Raw genomic sequence first — 19,836 nt, forward strand, 5'->3', positions numbered from 1 at the left:
GGTGGCAAAGAGATGATGGGGTCTCCCCATCGCATCGCCCCTCCAAGATCCTGCCTGGCATGTCTCCCGGCAGAATCGTTGCTCTGAAGGCTGGACATCGGAGGCCAATGGGCAGCATCGCCCCAGGGCCTCCGTCTTCCTAAGCAGGGACCGGAACAGCCACCCCCCCGCTGGGCCCCCCTCAGACCCCAGGGGAGGAGCACCTGGGCCAAGGGTTAGTGAGGAACTAGTTAGGGAGCTTCTGGAGGGATTGGATGTATTCAAGTCAGCCAGTCCAGAGGATCTCCACCCCTAGAGTACTAAAGGAACTGGCCGAGGTCATGGCGGGACCCCGGCGCGGGTTTACGAGCACTCCTGGTGCTCTGGTGAGGTGCCGCAGGACTGGAAGAGGCCAACGTGGTCTCCATCTTCAAAAAAGAGAGGAAGGAGGACCCGGAAAACTATAGGCTGGTTAGTCTCACCTCGATCCTAGGCAAGCTGTTCGAGAAAATTATGCTGGCACACATCCAGGAGGGGCCAGCAGGGGACTGCATGCTTAGGGGCAACCAGCACGGGTTCATCAGTGGCAGGTCCTGTCACACCAACCTGGCGGCCTTTTACGATCAGATCACCAGGTCATTAGACGCAGGGGGAGCAGTGGATATCGTCTTCCTGGACTTCCGGAAGGCCTTCGACACTGTCTCACCCCGTTCTCATTCAGAAACTGGGGGGCTGTGGTGTGGACACCTACACAGTCAAATGGGTCACCAACTGGCTGGAGGGCCGCACCCAGAGAGCGGTGGTGGTGGACGGGTCCTTCTCAACCTGGAGGGACGTGGGCAGTGGGGCCCCCCAGGGCTCGGTCCTCGGGCCCGCACTGTTCAACATCTTCATCAGCGATTTGGATGAGGGGGTAAAAAGCACCCTCCTCAAATTTGCTGATGACACTAAGATGTGGGGGGATGTGGGCACGCTGGAAGGATGCAACAGGCTACAATCAGACCTAGACAGGTTACAGGGGTGGGCGGATGAGAACAGGATGGGATTCAACACAGACAAGTGCAAGGTGCTGCACCTGGGGAGGAACAACCGGCACCAGACCTACAGGCTGGGGAACTCCTCTCTCATCAGGGCAGAGGCAGAAAAGGATCTGGGGGTCATCATTGACTCCAAGATGAACATGGGCCGGCAGTGTGGGGATGCGGTCAGGAAGGCCGACCGCACCTTGTCCTGCATCCACAGATGCATCTCGGGCAGGTCCGGGGGGGTGATCCTCCCCCTCTATGCGGCACTGGTCAGGCCGCAGCTGGAGTATTGCGTCCAGTTCTGGGCGCCGCACTTCAGGAGGGATGTGGACAGCATGGAGAGGGTCCAGAGGAGGCCACTCGCATGGTCGGGGGCAGCAGGGCAGGCCCGATGAGGAGAGGCTACGGGACCTGAACCTGTTCAGCCTCCACAGGAGAAGGCCGAGGGGGATCTTGTGGCCTGTTACAAACTAGTCAGGGGGGATCAGCAGGCATTGGGGGAGTCCCTGTTCCCCCGAGCACCACCAGGAGTGACCAGGAATAACGGTCACAAGCTGGCAGAGGGTAGGTTGAGGTTAGACATCAGGAGGCGACTTCACGGTCAGGGCAGCTAGGGTCTGGGACCAACTTCCAAGAGAAGTGGTGCAGGCTCCTACCCCGGGGGTGTTTAAGAGGAGGTTGGATGCACACCTTGCTGGGGTCGTTTGACCCCAGTACTCCTTCCTGCCATGGCAGGGGGTTGGACTGGATGATCTGCTCAGGTCCCTTCCGACCCTAGAAACTATGAAACTATCTCCCTGGCCCCAAAACCAGCTTCTGCCAAGGCAGGCTTGCATTGTAAAGGACCTCCCTGGGAGGTGGGGGACACGCCAAGGCTGCCTGCCGAGATGGACACCAAACATCTGCTCCCTTTTGGGAACGGAGCTGCCTGAGCTCCAACCCTGGATGCCTGGACACTGCCCAACCCCCTTTTGAAAGGAGAGGCAGAGGCTGGCTGTCCAAGTCCAAGACCTCCCAGTGCTTTATTTCATCAGGCCAGTTCTTTGGGTTGAGGGTTTGGTGGAGGAAAGGGAAGGGTTGATAAGCCGAATAAATAAGTCTAATGAAACCCAGGGAAGGAACACTATTTGCAAATGAGCTCGCTCACCCCCTTTGCCTCATTTCTGGGCAGGTTCAAGGCTAAAAGCAAGTGCCTCGCGTGCCAGCTGAGTCAGTGCATTCTCCAGAGTCCATAGTTTCATAGTTAGTCGGGTCGGAAGGGACCTGGGCAGATCATCGAGTCCGACCCCCTGCCATGGCAGGAAAGAGTACTGGGGTCAAACAACCCCAGCAAGGTGCACATCTAGCCTCGTCTTCAAGACCCCCAGGGTAGGGGCCTGCACCACTTCTCTTGGCAGCTGGTCCCAGACCCTAGCCGCCCTGACCATGAAGTAGCACCTCCTGATATCTAACCTAAACCTGCCCTCTGCCAGCTTGTGACCACTATTCCTGGTCACTCCTGGCGGTGCTCGGGGAAAGAGGGACTCCCCCAATGCCTGCTGATCCCCCCTGAGTAGTTTATAACAGGCCACAAGATCCCCCTCGGCCTTCTCTTGTGGAGGCTGAACAGGTTCAGGTCCCATCGCCTCTCCTCATAGGGCCTGCCCTGCTGCCCCCTGATCATGTGGGTGGCCTCCTCTGGACCCTCTCCATGCTGTCCACATCCCTCCTGACGTGCGGTGCCCAGAGCTGGACGCAGGACTCCAGCTGCGGCCTGACCAGTGCCGCATAGGGGGGGAGGATCACCTCCCTGGACCTGCTCGAGATGCATCTGTGGGTGCAGGACAAGGTGTGGTTGGCCTTCCTGACCGCATCCCCACACTGCCGGCCCATGTTCATCTTGGCATCAATGACGACTCCAAGATCCTTTTCTGCCTCTGCCCTGACGAGAGAGGAGTTCCCCAGCCTGTAGGCATGGTGCCGGTTGTTCCTCCCGAGGTGCAGCACCTTGCACTTGTCAGTGATGAATCCCATCCTGTTCTCATCCGCCCACCCCTGTAACCTGTCCAGGTCCAATTGGAGCCTGTTCCTCCCTTCTAGCGTGCCCACATCCCCCACATCTTCATGTCATCAGCAAATTTGAAGAGGTGCTTTTTACCCCCTCGTCCAAGTCACTGATGAAGATGTTGAACAGTGCGGGCCCGAGGACCGAGCCCTGGGGGACCCCACTGCCCACATCCCTCCAGGTCGAACATGACCGTCCACCACCGCTCTCTGGGTGCGGCCCTCCACCCTGTTGGCAACCTAATTGACTGTGTGGGGGTCGACACCGCAGCCCCCAGTTTCTTACTGAGAACGGGGTGAGAGACAGTGTCGAAGGCCTTCCAGAAGTCCAGGAGGACGATGTCCACTGCTCCCCCTGCGTCTAAGGATTTAGCGACCTGGTCGTAGAAGGCACCAGGTTGGTCTGACCGTCCAAAACAGCCCAGTCGGTTGCTGTACACCGTTCTTCGGCCGAAGCTCTTGTTACATACCGTCGGGCCCAATTCTGCGCAGTTTCCCGGGTGTAGGGCTGGAAGAAGTCCACAGACACCGGTGGATTTTGAGTGGACACCTGAGCGCTGCTGGAAGGAGCACCCCAGCAACTGATGCTCCTTCATTCATACCACCCGAGCACAAGAAAATGAAGTGCCTCTGTGCTAGGAGCTGTACGCCCCGTGCTGCAAGGAGCTGACAGGCTAATGCCGGGACAGGAGACGGCAGGTGCAGCTGCAGGGAGGGGACCAGACACCCAGATCCTCCGCTAACTTATTCGACACCAGGAAAGCTCATGCCTAGCCTGCACCAGGATCCAGCTCGGTGAGGGATCCGGATCCCGGTCTCACTCCATCTGTCCCTGGCAGCCAGGAGGCTACGGGGATTAAATGCAGCAGCCAGCACTGGGCTGGTTGTCCTGAAGATATTTATTACAGTTTCTCGAGGCAGAGACAGACTGGCTCTTCCGTTACAGCAGTGGGAGGACCGAGGCCTCCGAGTCCCTCTTCAGCTGCTGAGCGGCGGGAGCTGCAGAGCTCTGCAACGTCAGGTCTAAGGGGGAAGAGCAACCCAGGGCGGCAGGGCCTGCAGATCACAGCAGCCCGGGGACAACGGGGGCGAAGGTGAAGCCAACCTCAGGGAGACGCGGCCTTCATCTACGCAGGGGCTGCTCCCGCCTCATCCCGTAGCCACAACACCCCTCCGGCATGCCACAGCCGCGGGCAAGGCAGGCGCTCGGGATGTGGAGCAGAGGTCGGGTCCGGCCTTCTCCACCGTAGTGACTTTTGGCTTATCCATCTCACTGCCAACAGATGTAAAAGGGCAATCTGCTCAGCCTGCCTTTCTTAGCCCCCAGACCTTCCCCCTATCGATCTCCACAGGCTCAGGGGTGATCTGGTGGCCACCTATAAGTTTCTCAGGGGTGACCACCAGGATCTGGGGGAACGTCTGTTCACCAGAGCGCCCCAAGGGATGACGAGGTCGAACGGTCACAAACTCCTGCAAGACCGCTTCAGGCTGGACATAAGGCAGAATTTCTTTCCTGTCCGAGCCCCCAAGGTCTGGAACAGTCTGCCAGCGGAGGTGGTTCAAGCCCCTACATTGAACACCTTCAAGAGCACATTGGAGGCTTATCTTGCTGGGATCCTGTGACCCCAGCTGACTTCCTGCCCTTTGGGCGGGGGCTGGACTCGATGATCTCCCGAGGTCCCTTCCAGCCCTGATGTCTATGAAATCTATGAAATCTATGAAAACCTAGGCCAGTGTTCAGCCGAGTGTCAAAAACTTCCACCGGCCAAAGATTTCCCTGGAGCTTGCAGCACAACGGCTTGAAGCCGATTCAGTGCCAGGCACGGGACCTCACTGCAGGATCGAGCATCTCGGTGTAAACCAGTGCGGTTTTGCGGGGCTGCAGGGGAGCAAGAGAAGATCTAGTCTAGTCTGGCCTCCTCTGTGTCGCAGTCACAGGAGCACCCCGCGCCAAGTGCCAAGACTTTGCTTGAAAGAGCGAGCAAGGCGCAAGCCTCCCTAGGGCCCTGCCGAGCAGGGGAAGACTCCTTTGCAAGCCCAGGCCTCGTTACCGGTGAGTCCCAGGGTCACAGACAGGTCCATGGCTCGAGGACTGGCCTCTTCACACCCATGAGCGAGCCGGGGCAGAGATGATCCTGCAGCCAAGGGCTTGCTGACACCATGGCCCTGGGTCTGTCGGCGTGACAGACCAGCCAGGCGTGCCGGAGAGACGCCTCCCCAGGGCAGCTGTGAGCACCGGGCTGCCCCAGGAAGGGGCTGGCGTCCAGCGGCACCCGGTGCTTCAGAAGATGCAGCCCCCGCCGCACCCCTGCAAGCCAGCTAGCCAAGCCTGGGTTGTTAACCCAGGTTCTCGTGGGCAGGTTTGTCTCCATGCACCCCCAGGCTGCTTCTGGAGCCGTGCCCCACAAACCGATTTCTGCGACGGGCGCACGGTGCGCCAAGCTAAATCCTCAGGAAAAGACCCTCGAGGCAGCCCCACCATCTCAGCACCTGCCAGCAGCAAGCTCCCAGGTGCACACAAAACCAGCCCAGGCTCGGCGGGGTCGCTCCCTGGGTGTCAGGACTTCTTCATTCACCCGCTTGCAGGATGCACCCGGCTCCCCTGCGTCCTCCCCTTGTCTCTGGTGGAGAGGAGCAGGGCTCCGGAGAAGAGCTCGAGCTCTGTCTCGGAGCAGTTACCGAGAAGGAAACGTATAGGAGCTCTCCGAGCAAACGCTTCATTTCTTTGCAGGTGGCGTCTGGCTTCCTCTGCTCTGAAGGTTCACATGGCCTGATCCAGCGCATTGCTCAGGGGACTCGGTCACAAAACCAACATCCTCCTTCGATGACAAACTGCTCCTTTCCTGAGCTTTCTGCTACATCCTCTAGCTCAGCAGCTCCCAAACGCCGACACTTGAAAATAAGTACCACCAGCACATTTTTCAGTTCAACCTTAACTCCCACCAGCAATTTGGTGTCATTTAAAGTCATTATAATCAATCTGTTTGTGTGTACCGCGGGAGGTACCCGTACCAGATTGCTCTAGCTGACCCCCTGACCACTCTGATCTCTCCATATCTTAAGCCCCGCAGGGTGCTTCTACCATTGACTAATTGCCCTGGCTAATTATATCCCAAGAATATATGGGGTGATTAGCAGGGGTGATTAGCAGGCTGGACAGAGACCTGGTGTGGGTCTGGGGCTCCCTTAAAGGAGACGCAGGAGCCGGCGGCCTTTTACGATCAGATCACCAGATCATTAGACGCAGGGGGAGCAGTGGACATCGTCTTCCTGGACTTCCGGAAGGCTTTCGACGCTGTCTCTCACCCCGTTCTCATTAAGAAACTGGGGGCTGTGGTGTAGACACCCGCACAGTCAGACGTGTCGCCGACTGGCTGGAGGGCCGCACCCAGAGAGTGGTGGTGGATGGGTCCTTCTCAACCTGGAGGGACGTGGGCAGTGGGGTCCCCCAGGGCTCGGTCCTCGGGCCCGCACTGTTCAACATCTTCATCAGCGATTTGGATGAGGGGGTAAAAAGCACCCTCCTCAAATTTGCTGATGACATGAAGATGTGGGGGGACGTGGGCACGCTGGAAGGATGCAACAGGCTACAATCAGACCTAGACAGGTTACAGGGGTGGGCGGACGTGAATAGGATGGGTTTCAACACAGACAAGTGCAAGGTGCTGCACCTCGGGAGGAACAACCGGCACCAGACCTACAGGTTGGGGAACTCCCCTCTTGTCAGCACGGAGGCGGAAAACGATCTGGGGGTCATCATTGACTCCAAGATGAACGTGGGCCGGCAGTGTGGGGACGCGGTCAGGAAGGCCAACCGTACCTTGTCCTGCATCCACAGATGCATCTCGAGCAGATCCAGGGAGGTGATCCTCCCCCCCTATGCGGCACTGGTCAGGCCACAGCGGGAGGACTGCGTCCAGGTCTGGGCGCCGCACTTCAGGGGGGATGTGGACAGCATGGAGAGGGGCCAGAGGAGGCCACTCGCATGGTCGGGAGCAGCAGGGCAGGCCCGATGAGGACAGGCTGCAGGACCTGAACCTGTCCAGCCTCCACAAGAGAAGGCTGAGGGGGATCTAGTGGCCTGTTACAAACTAGTCAGGGGGGACCAGTGGGCACTGGGGGAGTCCCTGTTCCCCCGAGCACCGCCAGGAGTGACCAGGAACAACAGTCACAAGCTGGCAGAGAGGGGATTTAGGTTAGACATCAGGAGGCGACTTCACAGTCAGGGCGGCTAGGGCCTGGACCCAACTTCCAAGAGAAGCGGTGCTGGCCCCTGCCCAGGGGGTGTTTAAGAGGAGGCTGGATGAACCCCTTGCTGGGGTCGTTTGACCCCAGTGCTCTTTCCTGCCAGGGCAGGGGGTCGGACTCGACGATCTGCTCAGGTCCCTTCCGACCTTGGAAACTATGAAACTATGGATGGGGAGAGAGACGCACTGGTCCTTGTTTCAAGCCCAAACGTCCAGTGCCTCTCTCGAGCCTCGGGGGAGCAGCCTGGCACTGCCGCAGCCAGGGCCGTGTCGCAGCGAGGCCTTGCTCCTACCAGCAGAAGGGACGGAGCGGTGGATGTGTTGGATTACCCTGGTTTAGTGCCTCTGAGCCAGAGGTTACAGGGCGCTTTAGGAGCCATAACGAGATAAACTACACAGCAGCCTGGTCACTGGAGAGCTAGCCTTCTCCCCTTTCACAGATGGGAAAGCTGAGGCCCCTGGCTCCTCCTTGGTGTAATGCCAGGAAAATGCAGACCCTGGGGCTTTGTGAGCCTGACGTATGGCACGTCCACATTTTGTACCTGCCCTAGCTCCTTTCCTCCCTGGCACCTGCAGCCCCCAGGCTGTGAGCAGACCCTGGGAGAGCTCTCGCCACCCAACCGCCCTCTTCCCAAGGGACAGGGAGGCACTTGGCCCAGGTTATAATTAGCGCAAGTCCTTTGGTTCATTTAGAGCAGGTCCCAGGGGCACTCGCCTACTTACACCCAGCCCAGAGCCCGGGGCAGCGCCAAGCCGGGGCGGGGGCAGTCTCAGCCGGGGGGGGTTTGCAAGAAGGAAAAATAATGGGAGTGCAAAGAAGAGGCAGGAACTTGGTGGGGGAGGCACAGGGAGCATGCATCGGGGCAGGAGAGAGAACGACGGTCCCTAAAAACACCGAACTCATCACCGGGAAGAGTGCGAGTTCAAGGTGAGCGCAGGCTTGTTTGCCATCCCCTTGTTCCAAAACACGGCCCCGCTCACGGCCAGGCGGGGCATGCTTTATCTCCCCTTTCGCCTACAGAGCGCGGCTGGGCACCGGAGCCGACTTGGCAGCTGGTCCCGGCTTTCCCAGACGCCTCGTTTCCTGCCGCGTCCCAACGGTCCCGGGACGCCCCCTTCCCCGCTGCCTTCCACCTCGAGAGGGCTCCGTCCTTGGCGTCCCCGAGCTCGCCCGAGGTGTGGCTGGAGGGGGAGCTGCAAAGGAGACTTCCAGCTGAGGGCAAATTTGGCCCTGGGTGCAAACTAGAGCAGCCCCAGGGCTGCTGTGTGGCTCGCTGCTCTGGTGCCTCAGCTTTCCTGCCCCTTTCTGCAAGCTGTGACCTGCCCCCACGGGCCTGAGGCCTCCTGCTCATGCCCCCCGCCCCACTGACCGCACCAGGAGGGGGTTGTATTCATGCACAGAGGGAAGCGCTGGACACTCTCAGAGCCTCGCCTGGTACTAGGCACCCTCTCTCTGCAGGTGCCCCCCCGCTGCCGGGGGCTGCATTTAAGCACAGGGCGGTGTGGGTGACCGGATCCAGGCTGCGCGGAGGGAAGCATGCACCCGGCTGCAGCTCTGCCAGGCCGGCAACGCCCTCGCCGGCCCTGGGAAACCTGTTTCCTCCCTGCGGGAGAGGCGAGGCAGCAGGGGAGCCCGCGGGTGGGAGCTCCTGCAGCACTGCTGCTGGCTGCGGTCTGGCCCGGGCTGTGCCGGGAGACACCCTGTACCTGCAGGGGCTGGGTGCAGCCTCCTTCAAAGCAGCAGGGTCCTCCAGACGCCCCCGCACGTGTTCCCGTGGGAGCATGGTCCCCCTCCCCTGCCCTTCAGGGGCGCAGTCGGAGCCACCCCCGCGCTGCAGCGCGTCTGCCCCTGGGCGGGGGGTGTGACCCCCAGCGGGGAGCAGGGGCACTGCCTCCTCTCCCCAGACCCTGCTGTGCCTTGCACACGGCTGCACCCTGCCCCCGGGCCTCGGCCCTTTTAGCCTGGCGTCAGAGGCACAAGGCGAGCCCGGGCGCTGGCCGAGGAGCCTGTTGCAGCGCAGCCGCAGGCATGGAGGGCCTTATTCTTCCCCACCTGCTTGGTCTCCCCCGTGGGCTGGGTGCTCCGGCCAAGTCCCCTGGGGAAGGGGTGAAGATCAGGGGCTCGCTGGAGCCGGCTGGATGCCCAGCCTCGAGGCACCGCTGCACGGGCCGCTGGGGAGCGCGATCCCGGCTTGCCTGCCGACCGGGGGAGGCGCAGGGGGCTGTCCTGCCCGGAGGCTGAGCCGCGCCGGGGGGAAGGGGCTTCTCAGTCCGCTTTCAAAGGGAGCAGCCCCTTTCCGGGCTCTTTATTGGCCTGTCTTACACCCTGTCCCCAACGCAGCCCACGGGCAGCACAGACCTCCGGGGCCCGCTTCGCACACCACCCGCCCGGCTGGGCAGGGGCTGCTCCCGCTTCAAAACCCACCCTCCGCCCTCCTGGGTCCCAGCAGCGCGTCCCCTCCGCGGCCGGCTGGAGGGTCACGATGGGGCTCAGGGGCCGGGAGGCGGTGGGAAGCCCACGCAGCTCATCAAGGGGCTGCCACGTGGTCTTTGGAGCAGCGGGGCTTTGCCTCCCCGGCCTGGGAAGACGCAGCGGGCTGGGCTGGGCAAGCCCCGAGGGGTGTCCCGGGCACAGGGTCAGGCCAGGATGGGGTACGTCGCGTCGGTGGCCACGCCGCAGTTGTTGTCCCTCATGGACATGAGGATGTAGCCGTCGTTGCCCCAGTACGTGGACCAGGAGTTCTTGACGATCCAGTAGAGCTCCCCTTGCAGGACGCCGTAGCCCACGGCCAGCACCGCGTGGTCCAGCTGCCTGGGCTTGTTCCCTGCAGGGAGACGTGGCATCAGCACAGGCCTCAGCTCCTGATGCATCGCCTTGTCCCCCGGGGAAACTGAGGCACTGGGGGGCTAGTCCTGCACCCGGCGAATGGCAGCCTCCAGCCTGCTGCCGGGGTGGGCCGTGACCTGCACCGCCAGGACAAGCCTCCTCCGCTCCACGGCTCCGTGACGAGAGCCACTGCGGCACCCCCGCCCCGAAGAAAAGCCCTGAACCTGCTCAGCCGGCATGGGGGACGGGTGCGAATGGGACAGGGCACGGCTGCAGTGGTGGCATTTGGGAGGGTCTCACCAGCCAGGAACCGCGTGCCCGGGGCTGGACTCACCGCACTTGGGTTCGTAGTAGACGCCGTTGGAGTAGAAGGAGAAGGAGCGGTGGGAGGCGTCGATGCTGATGGCCACGGGGCCGTGCTTGTAGATGGCGGCTTTCACGGCCGTGATGTTGCCCGAGGTGATGTTGACGTAGCCCGTCATCTTGGCCAGCAGCTCGGACTGGTTATAGTGGCACAAGCCGTTCTGCAACACAGCGGGACCCGGCAATGCCGCTGGCTCCCCCGGCCGGGTCTCATCAGGCCCCCCCAGCATGGCCAGGGACAGGGCCATCTCTGGCGGCTGCATCTCCCGCCTCGGAGACCAGCTGTGTCCCGTGAGCCAGTCTCTGCCCAGCTTTGCAGTGGGGGAAACTGAGGCAGGGACCCAGTTTGAACGGAGTCCCTGTCTCCCGCGGGAGCGTGTTCCCGTGCACGCCTGTGAGCTGTGGGACGGGGGCGGACACACGAGGCTGTGGGCAGGGTCACACTACCGTAGCTGAGACCGGCAGCCCTGGGAATCCCAGCTGCTGCTCCCAGGTGACTGCGAGGGGCAACACGGCCACCTGCCCCTGCCCCGGGTGCGGACAGGGCCCCACACCAGAGGCCGCTGGTCCTGGACTCACCTGGCCGCGGTAGGCACCATAGGACTCGGTGCTGGCAATGCCGCCGTGCTTCATGATCCACTCGTAGGCCTGCCACTCCTCGCCCCCGTCGCAGGCGTAGTTGCCGAAGCCCCAGGAGCAGTCGATCAGCACTTGCTGGGACAGCGGGGTCAGCTCGCCGGTCTGCAGCGGGGCAGGGAGCAAGGGGCTGAGCGCCCGGGCCCAGGAAGGGGGCCTGGGAAGGTGCCTGCAGGAGAACCGCTGGGTCCCGGGAGCTCCCCCATGCCGGGGGACACAGTCCCTGCTCCGTCTCTGCAGCTCTCACCTGGAGGAAGAGGGCCCCCTCCATGGCCCCCGTGGTGGCGAAGCTCCAACAAGAGCCGCACACGGCCTGGTCCTTCACGGGGGTCACGGCGCCTGGGCAGCGAGGGGCGGACACTCAGGACGCTGCATCTGGAGAGCTGGGAGTGGGGGGCCAGCCCCCCTCTCCCTCCCTGCCCAGCCCTCCGCCCTCAAGGGGAGAACTGGGGGTGCCACGTTGCCAGGGTGCTGGCAGGGGCTGCCTTGCAGGGGGACCCGTGACCCGGCTCCAGGGTCTCCCGGGGGGGGACATGGTTAGCTATAGTGCCTGGTGACACATGATGGTGGGAGCAGTGGGATCCCTGGGGGCAACGCTTACCGTACAACCGCCAGTCCAAGCTCTCAGGCAGGATGAGGCCTGTATACATCTCCGAGGGGAAGGGCTGCCCGTTGTTGGGCTTCCCGCTCCTCAGCCGCCCCCGCAGCACAGCCACCTCCTCCGGCGTGCGGTCGGCCAGGTGGTTCAGCGCCAGCTTGTAGGGCAGGTTGGCCCGGTTCTTGGAGTGGACATACCTGGGGAGGAAGGGGTGGCGGTGGGCACAGAGAGCACTCGCTGGGGCATCCCCAGTGGCCGAGGGGAAAGCAGGGCATCTAGCGCCCAGAGGTCTGCAACGGATCCGAGCCGGGCCCCGTAGAGACAGACGTGCCCCCGGGATCCCCTACCGCATGTTGTGGGTGAAGACGTGCTTGCGGTGCTCCAGCTCCCACTCGCCGCCGTAGCTCTTCCCGAACCTCGTCTTGTAGTGGTGGAAGAGGCGATGGGTCCGGGCAGCCGCGCGCCCCACCAGGTCTGCCATGGGGTTGGCCAGGATGCGGTGCTCGCCCGTGGTGTCGGAGAGGTACTCGCACCGTCTCGTCTCTGGGGCGGCAGCACGGAGCGAGCTCAGACGGGCACCCCCGGCTGCTGCTGCTGGCCGTGCCCAGCACCCCCCAGCCGAGAGGAGATGCCAGGCCTCCACCCCAGAAAACCTCCCAGCCCCCAGTGGGTCTCCAAGAGCAGGACCGCAGGGTCCCAGCCTGGCCCTAGGGCTGCTCCTGACACTACCCAGCCTCCAGGCTGGCCCCTAGCAAGGTCTCCCGGGATTGACCTCCTCCATCCAGGCTGTCTTTCCCCTCCCCGACCTTCTCCATGAGAATCAGGGGCTTTGTACAGCACCTAGCACGAGGGGCTAGGACCTGCTGCAGAGGGGCCCTTGCAATGGAAACAACTGGGGGTTGCGGCGGAAGCCGTGCAGCGTGGCATGCGGGGGGCGCGTCTGGGGGGGTCTCGGCAGGGCCCTTACTGTTGACGGGGAGGTCGAAGACGGAGGCGGGGAAGCTGTTGGAGTAGTGGCTGTACTGGATCTCGTACTTGTCGTAGTGGGAGCCCAGCAGGGAGTTGAAGCCGCGCATCTCGTAGTGCACGGGCGCCACGCCGCAGCTGTTGTTGGTCACCCACAGCGTGTACACGTTCTTCTTGTGGCCCATGTGCGAGATGTTCTGCCACACGGCGCAGTACTGCCCGCTGTGGTACTCTTCCCGCAGGAACTGGGGGGCAGGGGGTGGGTGTCAGAGTCACCCGTCTGCCCAGAGGCGCCCTCCGCCCCGGGCTAGGCCGCTACCTGGCACCCGGCGGCAGCATCTGTCGCGCGCACCCGAGCCGAGCGGAGCAGGGCCCAGCCTCTCCTTCCACAGCTGGGCCGTGCAAACGGGGGGCAAGAGAAGAGGGATTGGGGGACACGGCAGCGAATGCATCTGCCTCCGAAGGCAGATAAAATGCTTTGGGTAGATGTGGTCTCTTTTATTAGACCAACCAAACAGTTGGAAAAATTGTTCTTTGCAAGTTTTCAGGCACAAACACCCTTCTTCTGCAGCAGAGACGCAGGCGCGTGACGTGCTGAGCGTGCACGTAGCCCAGAGGGGGTCCGCGCTCCAGGCCGAAGCAGAGCCTGAGGTCCCCCGTGCCCCTTCCCTGCAGAGCTGTGCCCAGCACGGGAGCAGCCTGGCCCTACGTGCAGGAGTGTTATCTGCCATCTGGGCCATGCCGAGTCCTGCGGCTGAGTCACCCGGCAGGGGTTTGCCCCTCACGTTGCAACAAGCCTCTGATGGGGAAAGGAGCAGAGCTCCTCCGCCGCCTTCCCACGCTCCCTCTCCAGCGGATCGGGCCGGCAGCGCCTGCTCCCGTGCAGGCTCTCCGCCTGCTTTGGGGCACCTGCTCTTCCACCACCAAGAAAGGGCGAACCAGCCAGCCGGTGCTAGAGCAGCCTCGCCGTGGCTCTTGATTTTTGTGTATACCATTGGGCCCCTTTGCAAGGGGAAGGGAAACAGCAGGGCACTCGCTGCCAGAAGCAGGGCAGGTGGCACGGGGAGAAGGGCAGGGCAGCGTCCGCTGTCTGCTCTGCTCCCCTCAGCCCTGGGAGGGGAGGCCGGCATGGATCTCTGCAGCAGCTGCTCCTTGCGTTGAACCAGCCGGGCCCCTGCGCTTGCGGGGCTGTCGGCGGAGCTATGCCGAGCACGCGCGCCCTCGGGGAGCCTGGCCCGTGCTCCCTGCCCTTTGCTCCCCTGGCCACGGGCACCTCACCGTGAAGCCATCCATGTTGGGGAAGACGGTCTGCGGCTCGATCGGCCCCTCCTTGGTGCCGTTGATCAGGAAGCATTTCAAGACGTTGGTCTCGGACTCCGTCGTCTCCGGTGTGATCTTGTAGCTGGCGCCGTAGGGCTTCACCGCCCCGAGCTGGAAGGTGATCACCTGCCCTGCAAAGGGGAGGGCGGCGTGACGGTGGGGCACTTCCCTGCCCCCCCCCCACTGGGGGGTACAGCCAGGCCCGGTGCGTCCTCTCGGGGTAGCAGCCCAAGGGCTGCCTCCAGCCCGGTGCCCAGAGCAGGCGGCCAAACGCAAGGGGGTGCAGGCCAGGTGCAGCAAGGGGATCCTGCCTCTCTGGACTCGGGCAGGGCACCCTCACCAAGCTCCGGTAGGCAGGAGAGCTTACTAGAGGCCTCCCCTGGAGAGAAGGGCACCGCGGGGTCTGGGCACCCGTGTCCGGGCCCGCTGTGCCCTCAGCTGCTTTCTAGCGAGGTCCCTAGGGTGTCAGGGGTCTCTGCAACGCGGGTCCTCAACGCACGCCTTGCTGCCGCAGCGAACGCGTGGCGCTGCTGAGACGCAACGGCTCCTAGTGCCTCCGTGGGAAGCCCGTGGTCCAAAGCGCTCGCCGCAGGGGTGTCAGCTGAGCCCTGGCGCCTCTCCTCGACCGCTCGGCACCGAGCTCCCCTGCGGGCACACGGGCCACTTACCACCGTAGTACTGGATACGGCTCTGCTTTCCGCTCAGGTTGTACCAGGCCTCGAAGGGCTCCTCGATCTCAGCGTAGGGCAGGTTGATGACGCCTGCGGGAGACAAGGCGGCAGCTCAGCCAGACCCGGGGCGCGGGGAGCAGGCCGACTGGCCTCCGACGAGCCCCGGTGGCCTCACTGGTGAGACTGGGGCGTGATGGGGGCCACACACACGCACGTGCACGTGCAAACGCTCACACACATACGGCTAAGCCCTGGCTCTGGGGGCAGGGGTCCACCAGACCCATTCTAGCCTGAAGACTTTTTTATTGAGGGTCCCCATCCACCCTGCGCGCTGGTGCTGCAGCTGGCCTGATTTCCCAGGGCCAGAGTCAGCTGGAAGGGGTTTGGATGCCCTGCCATTAACACTGTAACAGGCCCCTTATTAGGGACTGTGATTAGTGCCCAGTAATTAGCACCATTACCCCCCCATTAGGAGCTGTGACTTGCATAAGGCTGGGATGGACAGACCATGCCTCCCCATCCACCCTCCCAAGGCTCCACCTTTGTTTCCTAACTCCTGTAATTGGTGCTGGAGTTTCCTGGCAGCCCCCGCTGCTCCGTTTGAAGTGGGAGCCGGGGGCAATTCTCCGCTGCATTTCGAAAGAATTACAAGGCCGGGCAGCTGCCGGGGGAGGGGGAAGACAAGGGCTCCAGGCATTGCGCAGCAGCGTTAGGGCAGAGGCGTGGGGGAAAGGTGAGCTCCCCGATCCCAGCCAGCTGCCTTGCAGCGGGGACCCCCCAAAGCCGTGTCCCCCAGCCCAGCGGCAGGCCAAGGGGAGGGGTACTCACGGTCTGGAAGGTAACTCGGGGCACAAGAGGTTGCAAGCAGGGGCATCGGCCCCGCTGCCACCTGCGCGCCGGGCAGCCTTACCTTTGACGTGGTAGACGTTTCCAAAGGAAGGGGTCGCGAGCGACGTCTTGCAGTCATGCCCTAAAGAAGGGAACACAACCGCCCGTCAGACCTGGGCAAGGCGGGGAGGCCGGAGCAGCCGGGGCCGGGTGGGCCACGCGCCGAGGTCTCGGTGCCTGCGCGTCACGGGCCTCGGCCTCGGGGCCAGGCTGTTAGTGCAAAGTCAACGTGCGAGACGAGCGTGCGGCTGGGATGTTCCTGCCCTGAGCAGCGGGGACGAGCCCTGCTGTTCTGGGGGTGCCTGCGGCTAGCGCTCGTATTTCCGACTCGCTCTGAACCGGCCTGACTGGTGCTGGGGCGGAAGCCCCCACCCCGCTGGTACACCTTCCGCCTCTTGCGATCACAGGGTGCGTGAGGCTCGGGGCGTGCTCGGGCCTGGCGTGAGCGGCTGCAGTGTCACGGCCCACGTACCGTCCAGGCCCGTGACCCGCCGCCCAGTCGCATGCAGCGCCCCGGCGTGACGGAGGGATTGGGGGGCTGCATCCTGTAAGACCAGGGAGCAAAGCAGGTGTCAGGCCGGTCCCAGGCCACAGCGGGGTCGTCTGTCTGCCCTGCACGGCAAATGGTCTCCCGGCGGCACCGGGTGCGGCGTGCAGCCCGGCTGGGGACCAGGGTGGGGGTCTCAGGGCTCCCCGCCTTGCCCCGTCTCTTGCCGGCCGGCGTGGAAGGGCAGGGAGGGATGCTAAGGCTGGAACCAGCCCCCTCCGTGGCTCCCAGGCCGCCGGTCCTGCTGGGCGGCACCGGCGGCCAGCAAAGATTTGGCCAACGGTTTCACCCGAGAGCATCGGCGGCCGCAGGCGTGGCTGGCGCCCAGCGTCTGCCCCGGGGCTGCTTGGCTCCGGACCCTGGGCTCCGCCACGGAGCCGCCTCCTCTGCCCCGGGACCCGGGCTCCGTGTTTCTCAAGACTGCAGCTGTGGCTCAATCCTGTACAAACCCAAGCCAACACGCCCTGCGCGCGACTCGCCTCTCCCTGCACGGCGCCGGGCGGGGACGGTGCCTCCCGTCTGCTTTAACCCTCCATAGCCCCCTGCCCCAACACGCCGGGGGCAAGCCGTCTCCGTCTCCAGCACCGGGGCGGAGGCGGGGGCAACCCTCCCCTCCGAACGCCCCTGGCCCGGGCAGTCAGCGGTGTGCGGGGAAGCCGCTGTGTACGGCGAAGGTTCGTGTGCAGATCATCCCCCCAGCAAAGTAGGAGACTCACAGCCCTCACGTCTGCAGCCCCAGAGTGGGGGAGCCCCAGTACGTTGCCCCGTGCCAGCGGGCTGGAGGCTGGGCCCATTCTCGTCCAGCCAGGGGAAACTGAGGCACAGCAGAGGCTGCAACCCAGGAGTCCTTTGCATGAGCCCCGGCACCTGCCCACCCGAAGCTGGGGGACCCTGTCCCCCACAAGCAACGGGGGGCCTTCGGGGACCCACACCGCCCCTCCAGGGGGAACATCTCAACGGCCTCCCCACCCCGAGCAGGGGCGAGACTCACCGGCCACGCGGCCCCAGGCCACGCAGAGCAGAGCCCAGTGCAGCGCGCCCATCCTGGCAGCTCCCAGCACCCCCTGACCCTGCAGCCGGCGGCGAGAGGAACTGGGGAGCCAGGGCCGACGGGCTGGGGCGGAGGGAGCTCAGGCTTGTGTCTACAGGAAGATCAGCACGGGGCAGGGTGGAGCCAGCACGGGAAGGGGGCGTGGGGCGGGGAGGGCAGCGAAGGGGGCAGGAAGAGGAGCTGGGGCTTGGCAGGGCTCCGGGGGGTCCCCAGGGCTGGAGGATGGGGAGGAAGGACCAAGGGGAGCTGTGCTCAGGGCTGGAGCAGCCCTGCAAGGCCTGTGGAGCTCCCCCACCGGGGCTTCAGACCCCTCCCCAGGCCCGGGCAGGTCACTGCCTCCCCCACGGACCTCGTGCCCTGGGCAGCACCAGCACCCTGCACCCCTGCACCCCTGCAGAGGCCTTTTTTTTCTTTTTTGGTCTGTTTTTTTGCACCGGTCCTGGAAGCACCCCTGTACCAGGTCAATGCATGGAGTGGATGGAGCAAGCTCCGGTTCCACCACCCAACACCAAAAAAAATCTGCTCAATATAGACCTCCTATGGGGGACATATCAGAGACAACCACCTGGGAAAACCACCTGACCACCTGATTGATCATGGTGTCTCCCCTGCCAGGTAAGTATCTACACATGCAGGGATGCAGGAACAGACTGGAGAGGCGGAGGCAGCCTCACACACGGCACAGCTGCTTCCAGCTGAGCTCGCAGGCACCTCGCGCTCTTCTCACCCTCCCCACGCACCGCAGTCAGGCTGGGACCGAGCTGGGGGGACACGCTATGGCACTTCCCGTGGGGGTGGATATCGGCCCCTTCAGATTTGCTACGTGGGCGCATGCTGGGTGCTGAGAGCTGCCACGAGGCCCCACGGGCCCTTTCTCCTCCATGTGCATTCACAGCCCTGGGGGTCCTGCCGGTGTCCAGAGCTCAGCAGCCATCGCCCGGGGAGGCCAGCCGTGCATCAGAGGGCTGCAAGGAGCCCCCCTCGGCACCCCCTGCTTCCCCTGGCTTCGACGGGGCAGGCAGCCGCTACCAAAACGCCCTCCCTTTCTGCAGCGGAGCCGCACCCCGTGGCCGTCCTGGACACCAGTCCACGCTGGGCCACCTCCTTTGCCTTTGGCTCCATTGGGTGCCTCCAGCGCGGCTGTCACAGACCTCCAGAAGCCTCCCTCTCCCGCCCTTTGGGGTGATTTCCAAACAGGAAGCCCGGCTTTGTGGGCTGCAATTAGGAGAACTGGCAGAGTCCGGGCTGCTGTAAGGCCTGGGGCTGCTCGCCCACGCGGGAGGCTGCAGACAGCAGCCAGTGGCATGCAGCGTGGCGGGGCGCGAGGAGGGGGGTGCTAGACAAGTGCAACCTCACAGTCTCCCAGCACCCATTCAGCCCCGAGCCGGCAGCAAAGCTGCCCCATTCCCCAGCTTCCCTGTGCCAGCAGCGGGGAAGCCTGTGTTGCAAGGAAGCGAGCTGCAACAGAGCTTTCCCATATGAAGCAAAGCCCAACCCAAGGTCTCTGTGCTCCGGGGCAGCCGCAGGCCCAGGGAGCTGGGAGGCTCAGCCCGGTAGACACCACTGCAGCCACCCTGACACCACCTCTGCCTTGCAGCCCATCCCGCCCGGGGCCACAGGGATGCCACTGCTGCGCTGAAAGCCACGTGGCACCCCTGCCACGTAGCCGTGCCTTCCCGGTCTCGAACCGTGGCCAGGAGGTGCCAGTCTCCATCGGTGGTTCGGTGGAGCTCCCCGCCAGCTCGCAGCCTCTCCTGGCCTCGGGCGCTCGATGCCTGGAGTGCTGCTCGGGCGCCTCCGGGACAGGTCACCCCGGCCCAGAAGTTCAGACCCGACTGACGCTCCCAGACACTGCAGCTGTGGGGTGCGCCGCTGGAGCCTGCAACGCCCCCCTGCCGGGTGACTTTGCCGGGATCACTACCCCCACCAAAAACCAGCCCCACGCCCCAGCGCCCTTTGCAAGTCTGCAGGTCCCCTGCAATGCAGCCAGCTCTGGGGTGGAGAGCGGTCGCTGGAGAAGAGCGCAGCAGAGCGCCGAGGACGAGGGTTTCAGAGGGAGGCTGATCCTCCACGCATGCTGCCTGCTGTTCTGGACCTTCTCCGACTGCCCGGTCAGGGCGGGCAAGCTGCCCTGTGCCACGTACGGCTTGCAGCCCCAATCCTGTCTGCAGGGGCTGCAGCATCACGCAGAGGGTGCAGGTGTCTTTACGTGCCCCTGTGGTGTACCACGAGCTGCAAATATCCCCTGGGGATGTCAACCCCCCGTCCCGCTGCCGAGCCTCGCGCCGTCCTCCAGAGCGCGGGGGGCTATATTTAGTGACGGGGGCAACGCTAAGGCTGGGGCTGTGGTAAGCGTGCGTCGGGGCGCCGCGCAGCTCGGAGCAGCTCCCCATGCGCTCCCTGGGACAGAGGCTGGGCTGTGCAGCAGCTCTGCAGAGGTTTCCTCTGCCGAGCTGGGCTGGCGGCTTGCAAAGTCAGGCCGGCAGTGCCGTGGAACAGGCCCCGAGTCTCCACCTGGCCTGTCCCAGGACCCCGGACACTGCCCGGGGAGCAAAGCGTCTCCTCGGCCAAGCCTGGCCCTGTCTCGGCGCAGGCTCCCGACAGCTGTCAGAGGCCGCAGAAGCCTGATAAGCTTCCTCCCGGGGTGCGGGGGCCAGGTGCCAGGAGCGTAGGTC

General features: G+C 63.9%; 1 protein-coding gene across 1 annotated transcript; it reads right to left on the bottom strand.

Moving 5' to 3' along the window:
- Window positions 1-9,596: 9,596 nt before the first annotated feature.
- Window positions 9,597-17,263, bottom strand: LOC149859263 (digestive cysteine proteinase 1-like). The gene is made up of 11 exons (XM_090058322.1): window positions 17,102-17,263; window positions 15,586-15,645; window positions 14,673-14,765; window positions 13,963-14,135; window positions 12,686-12,929; window positions 12,066-12,261; window positions 11,722-11,915; window positions 11,368-11,459; window positions 11,064-11,225; window positions 10,456-10,645; window positions 9,597-10,119 (listed from the first exon to the last, which is right to left on the bottom strand). The coding sequence occupies exons 1-11, from the start codon at window positions 17,151-17,153 to the stop codon at window positions 9,932-9,934; spliced, it is 1,644 nt and encodes a 547-aa protein (XP_089914448.1). The 5' UTR covers window positions 17,154-17,263; the 3' UTR covers window positions 9,597-9,931.
- Between the last annotated feature and the right edge of the window lie 2,573 nt (window positions 17,264-19,836).

Source organism: Crocodylus siamensis, chromosome 7 (assembly GCF_052110815.1).
Source record: "Crocodylus siamensis isolate JL-2025a chromosome 7, ASM5211081v1, whole genome shotgun sequence".
In the NCBI taxonomy this organism is placed as follows: Eukaryota; Metazoa; Chordata; order Crocodylia; family Crocodylidae; genus Crocodylus; species Crocodylus siamensis.

Bases quoted from the DNA above. Each gene is read 5' to 3' on its own strand.
- LOC149859263 (XM_090058322.1), bottom strand. From the start codon at position 17,153: ATGGGCGCGCTGCACTGGGCTCTGCTCTGCGTGGCCTGGGGCCGCGTG. The intron at 12,930-13,962 runs GTGAGGTGCCCG...CCTGCCCCCCAG, and splicing joins CCAACATGGATGGCTTCACG to TTCCTGCGGGAAGAGTACCA. The intron at 11,226-11,367 runs GTGAGAGCTGCA...GCCCCGCTGCAG, and splicing joins AGGGGGCCCTCTTCCTCCAG to ACCGGCGAGCTGACCCCGCT.